This window comes from Onychomys torridus, chromosome 8 (genome assembly GCF_903995425.1).
Source record: "Onychomys torridus chromosome 8, mOncTor1.1, whole genome shotgun sequence".
NCBI classification, from domain to species: domain Eukaryota; kingdom Metazoa; phylum Chordata; class Mammalia; order Rodentia; family Cricetidae; genus Onychomys; species Onychomys torridus.
The window spans coordinates 4,539,335-4,562,062 of record NC_050450.1 but is presented as its reverse complement, the minus strand read 5'-3'; the positions used below and the strand labels follow the sequence as shown (position 1 = coordinate 4,562,062).

Here is a 22,728-nt window from a genome sequence, read left to right as displayed (position 1 = left end):
ATAGCACTAAGTGGACTCTGGGATTAAAAAATAGTACACATGAAAATGGGAAGGGAAAGTGGGAACGAAAGAGGAATTAGTTGTAGGGGAGGGAATGGGGGGCAGACTTTGTCAAACACATTATATTCATGTATGAAATTCTCAAACAGTAATAAAGGAGGGAACATACAGTGGCTAGTGACTGAGGAGGGCAGCAGATGATCTCTGGTCATCACATACATTCATGCATGTGTGCACACAGTTCTCTTTACTTTCCACTCCTAAGAAGGGCTGACAGCTGTGCTCGAGCTGGGCCTTCAGACACAGAGGACCCAGGCTGGAAGCTGTCGTGGACTGAACCGAAGTGTGACTGCAGTTTTCAAATTTTTATATACACCGTGTTTCTGCCTGCCTGCTCGTCTGTGTATCTCATGTGTGTCTGGTACCCGCGCGTGTATCTCATGTGTGTCTGGTACCCGCAGAGGCCAGAGCAGGGTCTCAGATTCCTAGAACTGGAGTTATAGACATCTGTGAGCCACCATGTGAGTGCCAGGAATTGAACCCCAGTCTTCTGCAAGAGCAGCCAGGGCTCCTAACTGGCTAACTCTTTCTCTGTGTAGCCCTGGGTGTCCTGGTACTCACTCTGTAGCCCAGGCTGGCCTCGAACTCACAGCGATCTGCTTGCCTCTGCCTCCCGAGTGCTGGGATTAAAGAGGTGCACCACCATTGCCTGGGTAATAAGATTTTTTTTTTTTTGAGACAGAGTTTCTCTGTGTAGCTTTGTGCCTTTCCTGGAACTTACTTTGTAGCCCAGGCTGGTCTCGAACTCAGAGATCCGCCTGCTTCTGCCTCCCAAGTGCTAGGATTAAAGGTGTGCGCCACTCCCCCCCCCCCTACCCCCACCCCCGGCTTTTTTCCCTCTTAAGATCAGGTCTTGCTATGCAGTTCAGGCCCGCTTCAAACTTACAATCTTCCTGTCTCAGCCTCCCAAATAACTGAGGTCACAGCCATGAACTAACTGTGCTCAATTTGCTGAAACTTAAAAACAGGTAATTAGGAGCCTGGGGTGGTGGCACACACCTTTAATCCCAGCACTCGAGAGTGATCTCTGTGAGTTTGAGTCTGGTCTACAGAGGGAGTTCTACAACAGCCAGGGTTACACAGAGAAACCCTGTCTTGAGGTAACCCAAAGGTAATTAGGTTACAATGAAGTCATTAGGGTGGGCCTAAGATTTTTGTTTTTGTTTTTGTTTTTGGAGACAGGGTTTCTCTGTAGCTTTGGAGCCTGTCCTGGACTAGCTCTGTAGATCAGGCTGGCGTCGAACTCACAGAGATCCGCCTGCCTCTGCCTCCCGAGTGCTGGGATTACAGGCGTGTACCAGCACTGCTTGGCTTTTTTTTTTCTTTTCCATTATATTTATTTATTAGGTTGGGGTGGGGTCAGATGACAACTCCAGGGAGTGGGTTCTCTTCTTCTACCATGTGCATCCCCATGATTAAACTCAGCTCATTAGTCTTGACAGCCTTTACCATGAGCCATCTCCCCTGCCTCCAACACTCCACTTCTGACCTTCCACTCCAGAGCTCTACTGCTTATGGCTATCTAAATCCTTTCAAGGCACAAATCATGGGGTCATCCTTAAGTTCTTCAGTACCCTATCTCCAGTCTGACAGGAGGTCTTGCTTCTGAGCTCAGAACATACCCAAGACCAGCCCATTCCACCCAGCTCACTTCCAGTTAGACTGGGTACTCCTCAGCCAAAGTGACCCTTGGGTACGAGGGCCTTGGGAGATTGGGTAGGAAGAGAATCCTGCCATCAGCCACTCTTCTGTTGGTGAGTTTCCAGGACATTATCTATCACATTAGTCTCTGTTCTGAAGGGTTCTGATGTACAGAACCATCTACTTCTAAAGCCTCTTAGGGACTAAGATAATCTGGTCAGACACCTCCCAGATGTGAAGCCACAGGCCCAAACCAGGCATGGACAGGCTAAAGAGAGGAAGCCAACCCCAGCAACACCTTGATCTTTACACCGACTCCCAGTACTGGCAATTCTTACTATGGCAGCCCTAGCGGCTCTTGGGAAAGAGACAGAGCTAAAGCAATCCCCCAAGGGTCTGCCGGCTTCTACCCCACAGTTCTGCTCCATACCCTTGAATCAGCCAGGAAGAAGCAGTCCACACAGCTGTAACTTCCATGAAGACTGAAGGGATCACTGGGTGCCAGTGGGCTCCTCAACCACATGAGGAGCAGGGATGAAAGCTCTTCAGAGCTCCCTCATTTCTAAACTTAGCTGACTCTCTAATAGTTTTCTGTATGACCTTTCAAGCCCATTAAGAAAGTGTGCAGATGTCACTGACATAGCAACCAACATTATGTTACATTCCTTCCAAATTAAAACATTTCCAGCTTTAGGACCAAGAAGAGGAAAATCTAAGAGCAGAGATGGAAGTAAGCTATTGATGGAAGCAGTTGCCATGGCACTGGGCTGTCCTTGGAGCTGCCAGCTGCCACTTGATTTCCCCATTTTTCCTGCAAATGAAGGAGTGCACGAAGCTAAGGACCTGCCTCCCACTGTGAGGGAGAAAATAAACTCTGCATTTTAATTAGGAAGTTAACCAACGGGAATGTCTTTAGAGTGGTTATTCAGCCAACATACAGGACTTCTCACTTCAATCTCCAGATGATCTTGTTAAAAACATAGACTCTACATGCTAAGTGAGGAGCCTAACATAACTGTAATATGCATGGTGTGGGAGAGTGCTGCAGGGATGATGAGCAGATAAGAGCGAGCAATGGCTGTTCTGGAGGAGGGGTTTGAATCCCAGCACCCACATGGCAGCTCTCAACCATTTTGTAACTCCAGTCCCAGGGGAAACCATTTGGCCTCAGTGGACATTGCATACATGAAGTACACAGACACACACGCAGACAAAAAAAACTATACAAAAATAGGCAATCAAAATGTAAAATATATATATATATATATATAGGTTTTTCGAGACAGGGTTTCTCTGTGTAGCTTTGTGCCTTTCCTGGAACTCACTCTGTAGCCCAGGCTGGCCTCAAACTCACAAAGATCCACCTGCCTCTGCCTCCTGAGTGCTGGGATTAAAGGCGTGCAACACCACTGCCTGGTGTACAAAGAATATTTTAACTTTTTTTTCTCATCTATCCCTTAAATGTGGTATGTCAAGGATGACCTTGAACTTCGATCCTCCTGTCTCCACCTCCTGAGCTTAGAGATGTATGACACCATGTTTGGTTTATTCTTGGCTGGGGACTGAACCCAGGGCTTCAATGAATATTCGATGTAACATTTTGCCTACTGAGCTTCATCGTCAGCTCTACCACAAACATCTGTTGTTTTAGAGACAGGGTCTTGTTATGTAGCCCAGGTTGCAATGCCCCATTTCTAAGTGCAGAGGAGGGTTGAGTATATTATGTACACACCTCTCCAAAAACTTTCCTTCCTTCTCAGTGCTGGGAAAGTACCTGCTAGGGAAATGTGCTACTGCTGAGCTGTTAGCAGCTCAGTTAAAAATAGTTTCTATCCTTCAAGACTGAAACTCTATTCCCACCAAACAACACCTATCCTCTCACAGCCTGCATTGGTGATCCAGCGTGGTGAGGATGCTGGTGCTGGTCTGTGGGCCCAATATTTGTCAGGCTTTTAGAACTGTTTTTGGTACCTGAACCCAAGGAAGGCAGCGGGCATTGTGACATGCACACACCACATTTTTGTGGTAATTTCCTGGTAGGTGGGATGAGAGAACAGACAATGTGGTTTTGGAGTAGACAGCAAGACACAGCTGCTAACACTTGCTCTGGTTTGGAGATGGTCTACATGACCTTCCCTAACTTTACATGCTGAGGCTCAATTCACATTGTGAGGCATTAGGAGAGTAGTCCAATATTTAGGTGGGGCTGGGCTGCTGGAAGGTGATTAGGATTAGACAAAGCCAACAGAGGGGAGCTGGGGTGATGGGATTTATTTATTTATTTAATTTAATTTAATTTTTTTGGTTTTTCGAGACAGGGTTTCTCTGTAGTTTTTGGAGCCTGTCCTGGACTAGCTCTGTAGACCAGGCTGGCCTCGAACTCACAGAGATCCATCTGCCTCTGCCTCCCGAGTGCTGGGATTACAGGCGTGTGCCATCACCGCCCGGTAAAAGGACAGTATCTGATGACTTTTTTTTTTTTTTTTTTTTTTTTGAGACAGGGTCTCTTTTTTCTTTTCTTTTTTTTAAAGATTTTATTTATTTATTAAGTATACAGTATTCTGCCTGCACATATCCCTGCATGCCAGAAGAGGGCACCAGATCCCATTACAGATGGTTGTGAGCCACCATGTGGTTGCTGGGGATTGAACTCAGGACCTCTGGAAGACCAGACAGTATGCATAACCTCTGAGCCATCAATCCAGCCCATGATGGGCTTTATAAAGAGGAAAGGAGGCAGGTGGTGGTGTCCTTTAGTCCCAGCATCCAGGAGGCAAAGGCAGGAGGATCTCTGTGAATTTGATGCCAGCCTGGTCTACAGAGTTCCAGGACAGTCGGGAATATACGCAGACAAACCTTGTCTCAAAAACCTAAATACTAGCCCGCCCCCCCCCAAGACAGACAAAGCAGTATGTGCCTGTGCTGTCTCTTGCTACTTGAAATACTATGCTAAAAATAAGGATCTCACCAACTGCCACATTGTTGACTGACTTGCTGAGGCTGCCAGCCTGACTGAAACTGACATACCTTCTTTTGCCACGCTGAAACGCTAGCTAGTATCAACATCTTTTTTTTTTTTTTTTTTAAGATATATTTATTATGTATACAATGTTCTGTTTTCATGTATCCTCGCAGGCCAGAAGAGGGCGCCAGATCTCATTACAGATGGTTGTGAGCCACCATGTGGTTGCTGGGAATTGAACTCAGGACCTCTGGAAGAAGAGCCAGTGTTCTCAACCTCTGAGCCATCTCTCCAGTCCTAGTATCAACATCTTTATACATACTGCCATCTTCTCTTTCATTACTGTCAAGGAATATCTAGTGGTGGAACCAGTGAAACTCACTTCTCATTGGGCCCAAGTATGCTGGCCGGCCAGATGCACTACATTTATTTCTAGTACTATCAACAGTGCCAAGGCACATATTACTTTACAATACTTGGTTTTTACCATCCCCATTTGCTAAAAGCAGAACCACCAACAAAACAGAATTATGTACAAAGATCCTCTCAGTCATTACCTCCCTAATCGTGAGAGGTGTCATGCGAGGGCAGGCTTTGCTCACGTAAGCACACAATGCTGTTCTTGGGCTGTTAAGCTGGAAATAAGGCAGGTGTTTGCATTTTTGATTCTTCTTATGCCGTCTCCAGCTTGCATCGGCTCTTTGCACTGTTGTCTGTGGTAGCTTGTGTGAAATCAGAAAACAACAAAAAACAAAAGCAAACAAAACAAACAAACCAAACCAAACAGGAAAACCAGGCCAGCAAGATGGTTCAGTGGTTAAAAGTGCTTGCTTGCCATGCAAACTTGATGACCTGAGTTTCCTCCTCAGAGTCCATGGTGGAAGGACACAAGTGGAGGTCAGAGGACAGACAACCTGTAGTTGGTTCTCTCCTTCCACCATGTGGATTCCAGGGATTGAATTCACTCTGGTTATTACCTGGTGGCAAGTCTTTACCCACTGGCAGATCTCCCTGTGTAGCCCTGGCTGTCCTGGAACTCACAGAGATCTACCTCGCTCTCCTGGCACGCGGAGATGAAAGGCGTGTACAGCAATGCTGAGCCTCCTTACTCCTTTCTAGACAGGTTCTCTGTGGGCAGCTCAGGCTGGAGCTTGTGATCCCCATGCCTTGCTTTGAGTGCTGGGACTACACACTTGAACCACCACGCTTGACCCACGGTCTATGTAAACACACTCTATCAATGGAAAGGAGGCGGTGAAATGGAAATTTTGAGATGGTCTTACCATATAGTCCAGGCTGGCCTAGAACCCGTGTTCCTCCCACCTCAGCCTCCTTGCTCTTGAATGTGTCCTTAAATTTCTTTTTCATTCATTCACTCACTCATTTATTTATTTATTTATTTTGAGACAGGGTTTCTCTGTGTAGCTTTGCGCCTTTCCTGGAACTTACTTTGGAGACCAGGCTAGTCTGACTCCCAAGTGCTGGGATTAAAGGCGTGCACCACCACCGCACGGCTTAAATTTCTTTCTAGGTTTAATAATTCCCCTTTTCTTGTTGCCAGGGTCATACAAAGCAATAAGCCTTTTGGCTGGGCTGGGGTTGTAGCTTGGTGGTAGAGCATATGCTGAGCAAATACAAACCTCAGACATCTGTTGGGATGCTGCCTCATACAAATTCCCTCGTGTACCAGGTAAGTTACTGGTGTACTGGAGACTGTGGAGCAATCATGATTAGACTATCCCAGAAGCAGAGCTCCCTGGGTGCAGGTTGGGGAGTTCAATCTCCATTCTGGGAGAAGACCTGCCTTTTGGTCCTGCCTTTCGGAGCTGTATAGTTCGGTGCTTAAGTCAGACCTGGTAAGAATTCACCATTGGGACCGGCAAAGGGTCCAGCTCAGCCCTGTGGCGGGTGGGCTCAGGTGACCTCAGAGACTTCTTAGGGCATGACTTGGTTCTTGATATGTGGTTGCTGCTGAAGGTGGGATGGAGCTGGGGATGTCCTGGGTAGGCTGGTGCTCACTCCTGACACCAAGGACCAGAGACCTGATGTGACCTAGACAACCAAGGGAAAAGGAAACTCAAAGAAGCAGGATACAGGAGGGGAAGAGGGTATGTTAGCAGGTCTTTGGGGGTAGGTAGGCATGGTGAGACAGAGCAATTCCAGGTTGAGACTGACTTGTTTAAAGCTACTCAATCACTCTGTAGGGCCAGGTCTATAAGTTCCAGGGGGAGTAACTAAGGCATGCCAACAACCAGTAGCCTAGATGTGTGCCTGGCTGTTTTCTTCTGAGACACCTGCTTTCTGATCTCTAGTGGACATTATCCTATGACCACAGCCCACTCCCAAGTGAAACATCAACAGTCATGCATCCCCAAGTGGCCTCTGGAAAGGGTGCCTGTGCCAGTTCTACATGGCTTCCAGAGTCAAGCTCTGGCTGCTCCAAGCCCTGTTGTCCAAGTTCCTGTCTGGGCAGAACTACAGCTTGTGCACCGGCTTATGGCTTACTGTCTGCAAACCCCAGTGCTGACCAGGACACACAAAGGGGGCAGGGCAGAAGCATGCTGTTTCTTTTTATGACATCGCCTGCTTTTCAAAAACAAAAAAAAAAAATTAAAATGCTCTTTGTGTGGTTCACTTAGTCATGGTTGCAGCAAACAGCTACCTGCCAAGGGAATTCACTCTGACAGGTGGGCCCAGTCCGCCCCAGCCTGTTTTCCAGTGCAAACCTCTTACCCCATAGTAACTCCTTTACCCTTTCCTTGAGGTGGGATAGTGCCACCACTAACAGCATGGCCTTCTACCTTCAATGTGTTGGTACTGCATTTCCTTCACAATTGAATTAGTTCTGAGGAGGAAGCTGCTGACATGTAGGGACTTAAAAAGTTAAAAAAAGCATTACTCCATGTGTTTGTGTGAATGCAAGTGGCCTGTGCGTACGGCTCCTCCATGCAGTGGTCTGGTCTTCTCATTCCTCTAACCTAGGAAGATGAACTCAACCAAACAGGCTCTAGACTTTTAGCATTGGTATCTACCAAGTTGATGCTTGGGAACCGTACAATCCAGTTATGAAATAATCTTGTTTTGAGGTTTATCATTTTGTATGGGCCTTCTCCATAGCTGTTCCAGTTCATGGGCCTCTGCTGCCAGCTGCCTGTGGCTTCACTGTTTCCATGGTTTCTTCATCTGTAAAAATTACTTTAAGGAGTGGGAGATAGACAGTTAAGGATGGAGGTAAACCTTTCCAGATTCCATCTCAGGAAGGGGAATTGGTGAGAAAGGAACCCAAAACTCGAGAAATTAGTACTGTGGCCTCTACATGTACAACAGATAGCCAATTTATAAGTAATTTATAAAACTGGAATATTTTGGAGTACTGGGCCTTGTGGGCAAGTGATATACCACTAAACTACATCGGCAGCCTGGGAACCCTGGTAGGGCTTCCACTTATCCACAGTGGGTTTTCCACTTCTTGCTTCTTTACATGCTTAGCTTTCATTACTAGGTTTCTTATTATATAGATATTATACAGACAATCCCCTGGCTCCAGGAGGCAGCTTCCACTCCCAACACTTATCCATCTAGGCTTAACCACCTGGGTTACTAACTTATTCTAAGTTTTTTGAGACAGGATTTCTGTGTAGCCCTGGCTGCCCTAGAACTTGCTCTATAGACCAGGCTGACCTTGAACTCAGAGATCCACCTGCCTCTGCTTCCTAAGTACTGGGATTAAACTTGTATGCCACCATCGCCAGGCAACAGCTTACTTCCTATTTACAGACAATGGTCTTGCTATGCAGCCCATGCCGGTCTTTCCCAAGTCTTTGTCCTCGGTAAATCACTAAGCCCAAACCCTGGGCACCCTTCCTGTCCTTGGCTGAACAAGCACTCCCAGGCTACAGTTCCAAACCGTGGGTATGTCACAAGACCCAGCAGCTGAGGAGAACATTTCTAGGCTTGTGTGTGGATGGTAAGAACACCCCTTAGGCTGGCTGCGTGCTCAGTGATAGAGTGCCCACTGCTGCTCATGAAGCAGGGTCTGGACTTCACCTCTAGCACTGTAAACACCAAAACCCAAAGTCAGTCCTCTCCATCCTCTCAAACTCTCAACTTCGTGAAGAGGAAATCAGGAAACTGAGAATGAAGGGAAAGACTGAAACAAAGGAATTTCTCTGGACCCCCGCCCCCATTTCTTATGTGCCCACAGTTCTATGGGGATTCCCACGACCACAAGGAAGGCAGTGAAGAGCACCAATGTTCTTACAATGCAAGAAAGCTGTTGTAAGAGTGACCACTTTTCACATCCTTGTCACAATCTTCACTTTCAAGTGTATACTTCATGAATTTCCACAGAGGAATACTCCCAAATCTACCACAGACAAGTTTTTTTTTTTTTTCCCCCCTTTTTGGAGTCAGACAGGTTTTGCATTTTATACAGTCGAATGTTCTCTCCTTCTCTGCAGAGACATGCAGCTCTAGAGATTCCCTGAAGATACCGATGGCTCTTGAGGCAGCCGGCTGCTGGCTCTGCAGGTCCACAGCAGCATTCAGTGTTCGCTGGATTCATTTGAAATTAGTAAATCAGGGGAATGACACACAGGTAAGTTTCAGTTATTGGTTTTTTTGTTTTGTTTTGTATTTTTTTTTTTTTTTAAAGACAAAGTCTTGCCGGCTGATGGTGGCGCACGCCTTTAATCCCAGCACTTGGGAGGCAGAGCCAGGTGGATCGATGTGAGTTCAGGCCAGCCTGGTCTCCAAAGTGAGTTCCAGGAAAGGTGCAAAGCTACACAGAGAAACCCTGTCTCGAAAAACCAAAAAGCAAAAAAAAAAAAAAAAAAAAAAAAAAAAAGCCAAGGTCTCCCTAGTTTCAGCTGGCCTGGAACACCCTCTTTAAAGGCCAGGCTCCACCTCCAGAGTACTGAAATGATTTGCTGCAATGGACAGTCTCTTTCCTCCCCTCCAGCTATGTGACAGTCACTATCTGTAAGGGAAGCACACCCAAAGCAATGGGCCCCAGACTCTTCAAACAGCTCTACCGACGTTTCTGCTCTCCTGTGCAGATACTCTGTATTTAAAGGCTCCAGACACAAGGGGAATCTGCCTCCTCCCTCCTACCACATCCTCTCGGTATGAGTGTCCACACTGCATGTCACCTGCACCACAGCCCTTTGCCCCTGGCCCCCTGGCTGGTGTTCTCAGTCACCGCTCCACTCTGTCCTCTTGGCACTTTGCTGTGTCCAACCCAGTGAATGTCGATGAAGGTTGGAGGATAATGTTCCCTAGAGGACGGTCCTTTAATTCCAACTTTTCACAGAGAGTCTTCCTCACCTTTAGCAGCAATCTTTACTTCACCAGGAAAAGTTGTATTATGAGGCATGAGCCTGCTGTTTCCTCCTCCACACCTGAAGAATTATTTCGAGTCTTTGGCCATTCTCAACGGCAGAATCAAAGATGCTGCCATCTACTTTATGCCCTTGTTTCACCCGGACTGCCTTCTCTTTCCTTGTAAAGACTCAGAGATCACAGAAGCCTGCCCTCCAGAAAACCCATCATACCACTGCTCCTGCAACACCCCCAGGCCCCGTCCTACTCACCTCAATACTGGACCGAGGAGGACTTCTACACCTGCCTCCACCTGCTGTGACCCTCACCCCCAGGCCAGGGACACTTAGTTCTCACTGCTGTTAAGGGATGGGAAAGTAGGACAATTATAACCACCAGGCTTCAGCACTGAACAAGGAAGACAGTCATTTCCATTGCTTTCTCCTGGCGCAGAGCTGAATGTGAGATGCCGAGTGGTTCAGACACCCATCTGAACCATTCAGTTCAGGGGACACCAACTCCATTTCCTGAGCACGTTTTCCTCTCAGATGGACAGAAGCAGGGTCTTTAGTAAGCAGGGATTTACTGACACCTTGCAACAACATGAAATATCATAAAAAACATTTAGGAAGACTTGATATTCATTCAGTACTTGCTGTGTGGAACGGTGATAATTACTTTTTTATACCTTCCTCACACATGGTACATGATACTGATTCCCTTTCACAGCGGACAGTCTCCTGTAGAGACTAAGCATGGGAAGAGCCAGCTGCAGCTAAGAACAGAGGGGAAGGTGGTCAACTTGGCTTTATAGTGACTTAAAGCCACCCCTGCATAAAACAGACAAACAAAACATTTGCCCATTATCTCTACCTTGTAAGTAAGCCACTGTACTGCTCCAATACTGAGAAACAAATGCTCAAGAGTTGTTAACAGTCATGGATTCCTGGTGTGAAAAAGAGACTACATCTGACGTCAGCCTGTATTGGGGCCACTAAAGGCCAGGGAATAGGGAAGGATGGAGAGAGGTCTTCTTCTTCCCCATAACCAAAGTCTGAAGAGAATATCCCCAGTCACCCAGAGCATCAATTTGTGACCTTACTACTAACAGCTACCAGCAGTCAAAGTCAGTAGGCACACTATATAGAACACTACACTGTGCTGGACGGCAGTTACCTGGTAACACAGTGACACAAGTGATGATTCTAAGGAATTTTTTTTTTTTTTTTTTTTTTTTGTAATTCTTTTTACAAGTCAGGTGCCATAAACATTCAAATAATCTTTCTTAAAAAGCACGGTTACAACAACAAAAGAATTAAGATGAAATATAAACTTCTCTTACAATTTTTGTACACATTAACCAAATCACACAAACCACAGATAAATGTTCAAGTTTAACAATAAGGTGAAAAAACATTTAGATTCTTAAAAAAATCTTCCTTCAAATACTTTTTAAACTTGCCATTATCCTAAATAATCTATGCACTTTGGGATACAATACCAAAAAGGTACCAACAGTACAAAGCAGGTACAGAGCAATGTCAAAGCTTTCTGGAGTGTTCTGCAGGGGGAAACGGCACGAAGGGGACAACCCTAGAGACTGGACCCTCTGCTGCTGACTACCATGTCAAGTTGGACCCAGTATGAGAAGTCACATCATTTACTTCACTCTTCCATGTTTCTTATCTGGGTTTAGGGCAACATATTTCAAATACTAGCACAACAATTTTAAAGCTCAAATGCTTTAAAAATGTGTAAGCAAAAGAATTGCTCAGATTTTCAAAACCACTACATTTACAAAAATATTTCCCTTAAACTTGGGATTACTCCAAGACTGATTTACAAATATAAAAGAATTATGAAGGACCCAAAGCATATGCATATATGAATGTGTGCATTAACATACTGTCACCATACTACATGAGTCACCAAAAATTCAAATGTAACTATTAATATTAATGTTAAGTGTTATCCTAAGTGGTCTGAACACTGACCGCGGCATGCAGTGTGGGTGGCTGACCTTTGTGACTCCTCAGAGATAGCTGCTGTTAGTGCACAGCTTCTCAAAGCTAATGGTCACCTCCACCCCAGTGCACTGCCCTGCTCAGAGGTGAGGGAGCACACGCACCACACACTTTCTTTACTGGGCAGAATTCTCACTCATCTCTCTTGGACTGTTGGGCAGGTGTCTTCTTCACACTGACTAAAAGGAGCAGAATTTTCTCACCTGTGTTCTGCTCATATTTTATGACATGGAAGAAAACACCACCTGACAGCTTATCTGTGTATATACATAATGAAGGTGCTCAATGTCACCAGTGTATCTGTGAGAAGAACTGAAGTAATGAGTGTGACCATACATGACAGCTGGCAGCTGTCATAGTTACACTGGCATGTGACTCTCTGGTGGGTCATTTGCCGTGCACATAATGAAAGCTGCACTAGTTGTGGTACAGTGATCATAGGATGTACTAAGTGGTTTCACACCAATCTCAACTCACAGTACTGGGAAGGGGGAGCTCAGAGAGCTCAGTCCCCTACAAGATGAGGCTATGGTTTCCTTATTTAGAAGATTGCAAATGAATCTCATGATATAATAGGAATACCTCCCTTAGAAATATAAAGAAGAAACAAGTAGGAAAATTTGTTAATACTTAGGGGAAAAAAAAAGCAAAAAAGAAAACTTATTACGAGTGTATCAGTAAGAGTGTATTCTCCACCGGTCATGCTGGGCGGGCCTCAAGTGTGGACGTGAAAAGCAGGTACTTAGGGTAAGACTCAAGATCTGGTTTCTGAGGATGAGTCAGACGTCCTTTAGCCAGGTGAGGTGTCACTGTGAACCTAGTAGCAGATACCATGGGGTGCTGAACACCCTCCCCACAGCTCTAGGATACACAGGCAGGAAGGCCCTTTTCAGAGGGAACTAGAGGTTTCAACCTGGTGTGTGTGGACTATGTCAGAATCATCTGCTTGTTCAGAGGGGCAAAGGGAGGACCCTTCTTTCTCTCTTTTGGTTTTTGAGGCAGGGCATATATACTCGCAGCTGTCCTGAACCTCACTATATAAACCAGGCTGGCCTCCAATTCAGAGAACCTCTGCCTTCTGAGTGCTGGGATTCAAGGTGTGTGCCATCATGCCTGACTGAAAAGGACCTTTCTGAGCCGTCTTATGTAAACAGGTGTGTGGGGCAGTGCAGGGTGGGAAGGAGTGGAGTGAGGCCCCTCAACATTTTTGTCTGAAGCACAGATTGTAAATTCACTGTCCACTAAGACACATCGATCCAGAGGAAATCAACACTGAATCGTACCATTGGTGTAAAGATAAAGATGTACATTTATTTCCATGAGTTACAAGTGCATTGCTGTTCACACTAGCAGGCAGTCTTTATAGAACCCATTCTCCATTGCTGTCAAAAACAAGGGGGAAAAAAGACAGCTGAGAAATGAAAAGCTAACACTAAATTATCTTTTCTAAATTATCTTCTGGGTAGCAGTCTCTTTGTGGAATACAACTCAGAAGTCACAAGAGGTTTTTCTCAATCAAAGGATGTGAAACTTGGACAGTGATCTCTGCACAGAAAGCCTTAACAGTCATGCAAGGGCACAGTATTGAGCAAGGCAAACTTCTCATCAGAGAGCAGTGAGGGGTTCAGGAGGCACTGCACTGGGATAACACCATCAACTCCACAGCACACAGTGCAGGAACAAAATATAGAGATCAGGAAATAGGAGAGAGCTTGAACACGGTTACTGCTAGCCTTTTATGACATTAACTCAGCAGTACCAGAAACACCTCAATACTTGGCAACAGAACAGAGCTTCATGATGAGAGCTCATGAAGGCTTTATTACAAGTCATACCGCTGAAAAGCGAGCTTGAGATGCTGACATGCTGTAGGAGAAGAACTGTACACTTTCTTATTTAAAGACGCAGTGTTCCTCTTAGCTAAATCCCAAGGCAGTGAATGTGGTTACAAATACAGCTTTCTGTGTGAGACAGCTCAAAGCATATATGGAGCTCCACCCTGAACATCTAGGTCAGCTTGCTCTCTACTTCACCAGAAACTTCTACAGCTTAGTGCTTGTACATCTTGCAGCAAATGACAAGCACAGCTGTTACTTTAAATCTCTGGCTAAGGACAGCATGTAACATTTTGGCAAGTGCTACACCTCCATTACAATAGAAGTAACTATAGGAAACCTGCAAAATAACATTGCTGGTCCAATGCTTCCTTTCTAGAATAATGATCAAATTTTTTAGAAGCTGGGCAAATAGCACATACCTTAACTACGGGACTAACATGATACATAGAAAAATGCCCCCAAAGGAATCCCATGACAAAGCACCTGCCCTGCATCCTGCAACACCACCCAGGGATGTCCACAAGCTCCTGCTCTGGGTGGACTATTACAAGTCAACAGAAGAAGTGCAAATTTTGAGCTGTCACTGACTTAAAGTGCCTTACGTAATAGCATTCCTTACTATAAAGCGAGATGCCAGCCACTGGAGCCAGTTTGGAAAGACTCTTGCTCTGGTGAGGCTGCATGGTTCAGCAGGATGACACGTAGAAAGGATTCAGGAGAGGGAGGAACCACTGCATCTTTCAAACCAGAAAGTGGTTAGTGACTAAGCAACAGTACGCAGTGTGCATTGAAGGTACACACTGCCGCAGGGCACTGGTGCCAGGAGACATCTCTGCATGAAGGGATTCTGTCAAAGTACAAAAGCCACTACTACCAGAAAGTGCCCCTCGGAGCGGCTCAAAGGGTCAGAGTGGGTAAGCTGAGACGGGCTGGAGACAGGACCAGGGGTCAAGAACTGGGAGGAACACCGACATCTGAGCACGTCCAGTCCTCTGAGCCCTTGTCCTGTAAAAAAAAGACAAACTCGGGAGTAAGGATTGAGCCATGTCACAATAAAGGCAGCAACAGCACGAAATGGCGGATTAAAGCGTAATGGGAATAAAGAACTGTAAAAAGGTCACTGTACTCTCACACATACATGACATGTGTAACATGTGGGTCCTTAAGGCTGGAGCTCTGCCCTCATCTCACAACCATCTTCCCAGACAATCTTTAAGAGTCGAGTTGGTACTGTGTGATGGTTTGAATGAAGATGCCCCTCCATATCAAAGTGGCATTATTAGGTGTGGCCTTGTGTGAGGAAGTGTGTGACTGAGGGTGGGCTTTGAGGTTTCTGAAGCTCAAGCCAGTGGTTCACTCTCTCTTCTGCTGCCTGCCAATCTGGATGTAGCACTCTCAGCTCCATCTCCGGCACCATGTCTGCCTGCACACCACCATGCCTCCCACCATGCTGATAATGAACTAAACCTCTGAACTGTAAGGCAGCCCCAATTAAATGTTTTCTTTTATAAGAGTTGTCAATCATGGTGTCTCTTCACAGCAATAGAAACCCTAAGACATCTAGTGACTAAGGGAAGACACATGTCCACATTTACTGATATTCACAGCCTTATTGGCTTGTCCAAATACCCTTCATTAATAATGTAGTACCCACCATTCCAAAAGCCAAAACTAGAGTTTAAAGGGTCTTTTCAAAATATTGCACCTCTACTGAAAATACCTTCCTATCTTAGGATGACCAGGCAGGACAGTCACCTGCACTGGCAATGGGAATGTGTTGTTAATGTCCAAGTTTCCTCTTCATGAGAACAAACTAAGCCCTGATGTGAGGGCAGTAGATTGGGATTCTGAAAGGTAAGAAGCTGTCACTGGTTCCCAGTGCTGGATGGTGAAATGAACCACCCAGGTCAAGGGGCTTGCTGGTCAGACTCCATCTGTCTGCGTTCAGCGAAACACCTACCCCCTCCCCTCCCTCCGGCCGCCTGCATATGGCTGGCCGCCTGCAGTGTCACTACAGGACACAAGTCACACCTCTTTTTGCTCTTCTGAGGTATGATTTTCCTTGGAGAGACTGCACTCTAAACCAAATCTACTCTCACCAGAATGCAGCCCAGCAAGTCTGAGCCACCAAAGCCCTGAGTGTTAGGAGTCCCTGGAGGGCTTATTGGAGTTCATACTACTGGGAGCACACATGGAACACTCTCAGGCTGCCACACAGCACTCACTGCACAGAACAGGCCCACCTCTTCAGTGCTCATTCACTTTGTACTGTCTCTGAAAAGCAGAATCACTGCCTGCCACTCAAATCTTGTGGTATGTCTGGCTCTGATAAGGAAGTCTAGTTGGGTTGATAGAGTGATCAAGTATGCTTCTAATGTTAGGAAACTTTGGAAACTTTACTAATTTAATATGCTGCCAGCACAAAGATCGAGTGGTGTTGCTCAATAGGCCACAAAGCACCTTCAGGGATATGGCTTTCACCTGCCACTCAAGAGTCAGGGTGGAGAGGCTGGGGCAGGTAGACCTGAGTTTGATGCCAGCCTGGTCTACAGAGTGACTTCCACGATAGCCAGAACTACACAGAAACTCTGTCCCCCACCAAAAATGTCAGGGTGGAAAGGATAAGTGCCATAAGCCAACTAGTACAAGGTCATAGGCTGACAGGTTAATGAGGCCCTAAAATATTTCTATCTTCCAGGAAACCAAAGGGAGCTGAAGCTAATGCTCTTAGTAATCCATCTGCCTGAGGAAACCCATTAACAGGCAGATGAGGAAGAAAGGCCTACTTCTACATTCACAGGAGGGGCTCAGGAGATGGGTCTGGATGAAGATGAGGTCCTGACCACATCCCTTTAGATCATCATTGGAAATGTCCATAAGCAAAATGCAATCAAACACCCTGACCTTTCAGGACACCTGAAAGCTAGCCCCAGGTAGCAGGTGTTTTTTGAGGGTGTGACTTCCCTCTAATGTCCCTGGATCTCTTAGCACTCCCTATCCTCAGCTTGGAGTTTGTCTGAGCTCCACAGGTTGAGCTCAGGAATAACAAGTTCTCAGATCTAAAGACTGAGGAGTATGACCACATGCAAAATGAACCTGAGAGGACCTGTCAGTCAGCAGACACTTCAGTGCTGCCTTCTGGATTCCTTTTCACTTTATTTAAAAAGTGATTGTTTATTTTATGTGTATGGGTGTTTTGTATGTGTGTGCAGTGCCCATGAACCCTGGAAGAGGGAGGGGAAACCCCAGAACTGGAATTACAGGTGGTTGTGACCACCATGTGGGTGCTGGGAATGAAACCTAGGTCCTCTGAGGAGTAGCCAGTGCCCTTAACTGTTGAGCAGTTCCTCCAGCTTCTTATTTTTAAAGTTAGTCTAGATGGCAATTTCTTGAAAGCATGAAATAAGTGAGATGTGTTAGTAGGTAGACGGGCAAGAGGTGGATTGGTAGAAGGAGAAAGTGAGTGCAGTCAAATGTTAATGGCATCTGGGGGTGGGATATGGGTAACTACTTCAATTTTTTTTTTTTTTAAATTCTTCAGAATAGCTGAAAATTGTCATTAAAAGAGCACTGGAAAACTGCCAAGCTTTAAGCATATATGAAATAACTGTGGGTCTCTAGCACTAAACTGCTGTAATAATGTTATTAGCTTCCTATCAACACCACCTTAGTACCATCTTGGCTGTTTGTGTGCAGTGTCCACGGGCATGACTGCTTGCCAAAGGCTATCGCCAGCCTCTTCCATGCTGCTTCTGTAAAAATCTTTTCCCTAGCAACCACTTAGCCCAAGAATGCTTTACCCTCATTGTTTATTTATATTCTAACACAAATTCTCTTTTCTCTTCTTTTACTATATTCTCCTCTAAGTTCTTGTACCTAAGTTCATGAAGCTCAGCTGAGGCACATATAAATTCTTCTGAGGGGTCAGTCTAGACTTTGCCTTCTTGAGAAGGCCTTTCTCAGCTTCTCTTGCCCATACTCCATGTGTGGACCAGGTCCATCAGGAGATTCTCTAGCACAAGCACTTGGACCATTTCTTTTGGATCTGTCTCATCAGGGGAGAGACATGGAGAACTCTAACACTGGATTACTTCACATCTGTGGCTGGGCTTTATTCAAGAGGGTCAGGTGCTGATGTGCCAAGAACCTGCACAACATCAGTTGGCACAGAAAGGACAAGAACTGCAAGATGAACAGAGCTGCCAAGTCCCGTCCATCCCCTGGAGTACAGAAGGAGGGACATGTAATCCCTATAAAAGCTGGTACTGTGATGGTGGTGTGATGGAGTGGGCTGGAGGAACATGATCTTGAAGATTAAGTAAACTTTCACAAATCTAGTTCTAATGTAAAGGATTATGGAAGAGTACAAAAGAGTGGACTGTCTTGGAGGGACTGCTGGAGACCTCCTGCTACCCTGACCACAACACACTGCTTGACAAGAAGCTCTGTCTTGGTGAATGCAGTGGGACCCAGCACCTGTGCTTCCTTGTCAGCACAACATTACTATGTCCTGCACCACCACCCCAGCCCCCAAAGAAATACTTCAAAATATGAAGCCACACCATGAAATCCATTTCCTTTTGGGGCTGTCTTGAACTCCTTTTCTCTCCTTTCTTTCCTGGCTGTCTTCTGTACAGTCTCCACGATCCTCCCTTCACACACTCACTGTCTTCCTGGCTTACTTAATTTCTAGGTGTAAAACCCCTATCAGGGTTTGTCCTGAATGGCTTCTCTATCTGTGTTTCAGTTATAGTGTTTAGTGAATAAAATTCTATCTTTTCAAATCTTTATTTTTTAAATGTTTTTATTAGTATATATTAATTATACATAATAATGGGTTTCACTGACATTTTCATACATGTATAATGTATTTTGAGCATATTCACCCATTATCTTCTTATCCCCCTTCCCTCTCCCATTACTTTCCTCTTCTCAAGTCTTAGGAGTGTAGCTCAGTGGTATAGCACTTGCTTAGCATGCATGAGGCCTTGGATTCAATCCCTAACACCACAACCAACCAATCAACCAACCAACCAACCACACAGTCCCAAGGCCACAAAAGTTACACAATAGAATTTCTGAACATTTAAAATGCCATATAAAGTAAAATAAGGTTTTTGGGAGTAAATGTCTCAAAACTGTTCTTTCCCACAATATTATTTTCTCACATATACCCCCCACCCCCACAATACACATCATTGTCAGTGTCTAAGAGCTGCCACTTTATTTCATGTCCTCATAATCTGTGAAAAATAAGTTTCCTTTCACACTATGAAGCAATCAGAACAAAAGCTCTATCAATCAAAGGGGGACACTGAATTCCTTTTTCCTCCTAAAGATGTTTTTAACTTGTACCATCTCTCCCTTGCTCGGGGATTAACTGTATAGTTAAAGTTCTAGATACCTGACCAATTTAAGATCTGTATCCTGGCTGGAATCTAGCAGTCTCTTCAAAAATGAGTTCTTTGAGCTTCTCCTTAGGTAAGTCATCCAATTCCATGTCAAACTTGAATGGTGCTTCAGCAATGGGCTTGAAAACAAAACAGAGTTAGTCACCAACTGTCACAGCCAAGGCAGTGATTTACTGATTTACAACGTGACTCAGATGCTCAAGTGCGGGACATAGTCCACTCCTTGCTGACGAAGATGTAGAACTCTCATCTCCTTCTCTAGCACCATGTCTGTATGCCATGTCCCAACATGAAGATAATGGACTAAACCTCTGAGATGCTAAGCCACTCCAATTAAATGTTTTCCTTTATAAGAGTTGTGGTCATGGTGTTTCTTCATAGCAATAAAACCCTAAGACATCTTGATTTCCACATTCTTTCATTTTATCAGCTTTTAGGTATATATATATTTTTTTCATCTTAATTTGAACACTACTTGCTTCTTCCTACTTTATGAACAGGCTTCATTTTCTATGCACATAGTCCCCAAGTAGAGAAAACTAAAATTTTAATTCACTTTGCATCTTCTTTTGTTATCCTTGAGGGAATAAAGCTTAAAATGGAGCCTGCAAGAGGATCCAGAGAAGCAAGGCACTGGGCCTGCTCTCAGGAGCTATCACATCGACCTCTGGATTCATCAACTCTTACCTCAAGCGCTTTGTCCTGCCTCCAGGGAATAGCACATTCGTTAAGTCATGAGGTCACAGTGTGAGCCACTGATTTCCCAACATAATGTTGCCTATTTCTTCATCCTCACCCCTCAGAACCAGTACGTAGTTCATCTATCTCTTTCTGCCATGGGCCATTCTAATTTCTAGCTCTGGTAGGATAGGTTCATGTTTGAATACTTGGTCCCTAGGAGGTGTGGCCTTGTTGAAGGAGGTGTGTCATAGGAAAGGGCTTTGAGGTTTTAGAAGACTTACACCATTTTGAGGTGCCTCCCTCTGCTTTGTGGTTATGTCTCAAGATGTAAGCTCTCACCTACTGATCCAGTGTCATGTCTGCCTGCTGCCATGATGGTCACAGACTCTAAACCTCTGGAACTATAAGCCCCAAATTAAACACTTTCGTTTATAAGCTGCCTTGGTCATTATTTATTATGTACACAGAAGAGGGTACCAGATCTCATTACAGAAGGATGTGAGCCACCATGTGGGCACTGGGATTGAACTCAGGACCTCTGGAAGAGCAGTCAGTGCTCTTAACCTCTGAGCCACCTCTCCAGCCCGGTCATGGTGTTCTCTCACAGCAATAGAAAAGTAACATTAGCCTTGGTCCCACCCCCTCCTTCCAGCTCATCAGTGGTGGAGTTGTCCTTCTTTGTACATGTACTGCTCTACCTGCTGTGGTTGACAGTGCTCATTCTCAAGGAGAGGAGGTGGGTATGCCACTATGTCCTCAGGAAAATCTTGACAAGGGCATGGTGAGAGCTTTTGCTAACTACTGAACATCTTTGATGCAGCAGCCAGGAGCACAGGCTCTTACCTCATCACTTGGGTCATAATACTGCTCCAGGTATGGGTGGGCCAGAGCCTGTTCAACTTCAATCCTCTTGTGAGGGTTAAATGTCAACATTTTATCCAGTAAGTCCAGAGCTACAAAGAGAAAGGATTTTGCAGTGGTGAGGAGCAGGACTCATTAGCAAATGTTTTCCATCTTCTACTGAGCTGACTCTTAAGTGGGCATCACTGTTAAAATCTCTCTTTAAAAACTGTTATGTGTGAGTATTTTACATGCATGCTGTACACCATGTGAGTGCCACGTACACAGAGGTCAGAAGAGGAAGTTGGATCCCCCTGGGACTGGAGTTACAGGTGGTTGTGAGCTGCCATGTGGATACAGGAAGTTGAACCTGGGTCCTCTAGGAAGAGCAGCTGATGTTCTTAACTACTTAGGCATCTCTTCAGCCTTCCTGTAAATCTCTTGCAATCATGTGAACATAAGTGCTGACCACATGGCAATCTCAGATGCCAATGCTCAGAAAAGAAGAATGGATAGCTAAAGGAGAAAAGTGAAGACTAGGGTTCAAAATCAGGATGGCTTACTAAACTTTGACATTTCCTATATTACTCAGCTGTGTAGGTATTGAAAGTATAGAGCTGGGGATATGGCTCAGTAAAGTACTTGCTCTATAACCACAGAACATGGGTTTGGATCTCCAGCATCCACATGAAAAAGCTAGGCTCAACAGTGGGATTACTAGTGCAAGGAGGAGTTAAAAAGATCCCAGATGCTTGCTGGTCAGTCATTCTAGCTGAATTGGTGAGCTACAGGTCTAGAGAAGTGAAAAGCGATTCAGAAAGATGCAACAAAGACCTCCGGCTTCCACAAGCATATAAATAAGAAAAGGCACCCACACAGCCGTCTGCACAGACATTCATACACTATACCATAGACCCAAATAAGGCAGAAAGCAACTACAGACAACTGATGCCAACCTCTGCACACATGCACACAAAAATGTGTGCATGTGTGCATGTGTGCATGTGTACATGTGTGTGTGCGCACAAGCACACAAGCGCGCACACACACACACACACACACACACACACACACACACACACACACACACACACACACGGGAGGCTTAGAACAAAGTGTTTCTCTTAGATTCACTCCAAAGTCATTTTTTCCCTCAAAAACATTTATTTTGATCAATCTATTGGTCAGTCTCCACAACATGTCTTTTTCTCCTCTATAAAAAGCCTACTGAATCCAGTGTTTCTGACATGCATGTGAGTGTGGGACACACCCTTGGCAGCTGTCAACTGCCTACAATGTAGCTTTTCAACTAATGGCCTTGAGAGCCCTGAACTATCCACTCTGGAATACTGACTAGATTGGCCAAGAAACAGGTTTTAAAAGTAGAAACCAAAGTACTCAAGCCACACTCAGTGTCTTTTTCTTCCTGCTGCATGCAGATGTGGATGTAGAACTCTCAGCCACTTCTCCAGCACTGTGTCTGCTTGCCTGCCACCATGATGACAATTGAGTAAACCTCTGAACTGTAAGCCAACCCCAATGAAATGTTTTCCTTTAAGAAAAAAAAGTAGAAACCACAGCTCAGAGTCATGTCCCAAAGACACTGTTCTGCAGCACATCTTGCTGATGTCTGGCTTATCTTTCAGTCCCCCTTATCTTTCATGACTTTTCCTGAGCTTTGGGGATGTGCCACTTAGGGACGAGCATTCTACAGTCACTCATCTCTGCACTCTGACTGTAGTTCTTGGTGCTAACTCCCAGACACTGCCAAGTTTCCTAGATGAAGGTTTGGGCTGGACTAATCTAAGAGCACAAGGACTAAGTATGTAGAAGGCAGTTAGATACTCTACCAATTTAGTTCTCATCTAGGATCTGTGACCTCTCTAGCCACTGATTCTTGGCTAGATTTACAGTACGCCAGGCACTAGTTCCTTTCTGTTGATGAAGTCTTA

General features: G+C 45.2%; 1 protein-coding gene across 2 annotated transcripts in view; it reads right to left on the bottom strand.

The window, feature by feature from the left end:
* Nucleotides 1-13,291: 13,291 nt before the first annotated feature.
* The window catches only part of Mapk1 (mitogen-activated protein kinase 1), a 63,566-nt gene continuing 54,129 nt past the window's right edge, over nucleotides 13,292-22,728 (bottom strand). The window contains exons 7-9 of one of the 2 annotated variants that reach the window (XM_036195668.1): nucleotides 20,780-20,889; nucleotides 19,249-19,374; nucleotides 13,292-14,849 (exon numbers count right to left, since the gene is read on the bottom strand). In XM_036195668.1, the coding sequence (XP_036051561.1) occupies nucleotides 19,258-19,374; nucleotides 20,780-20,889 (227 nt within the window). In that variant the 3' untranslated portion in view covers nucleotides 13,292-14,849; nucleotides 19,249-19,257. The remainder of the gene's footprint in view (nucleotides 14,850-19,248; nucleotides 19,375-20,779; nucleotides 20,890-22,728) is intronic. The other variant, XM_036195669.1, reaches the window with a different exon arrangement.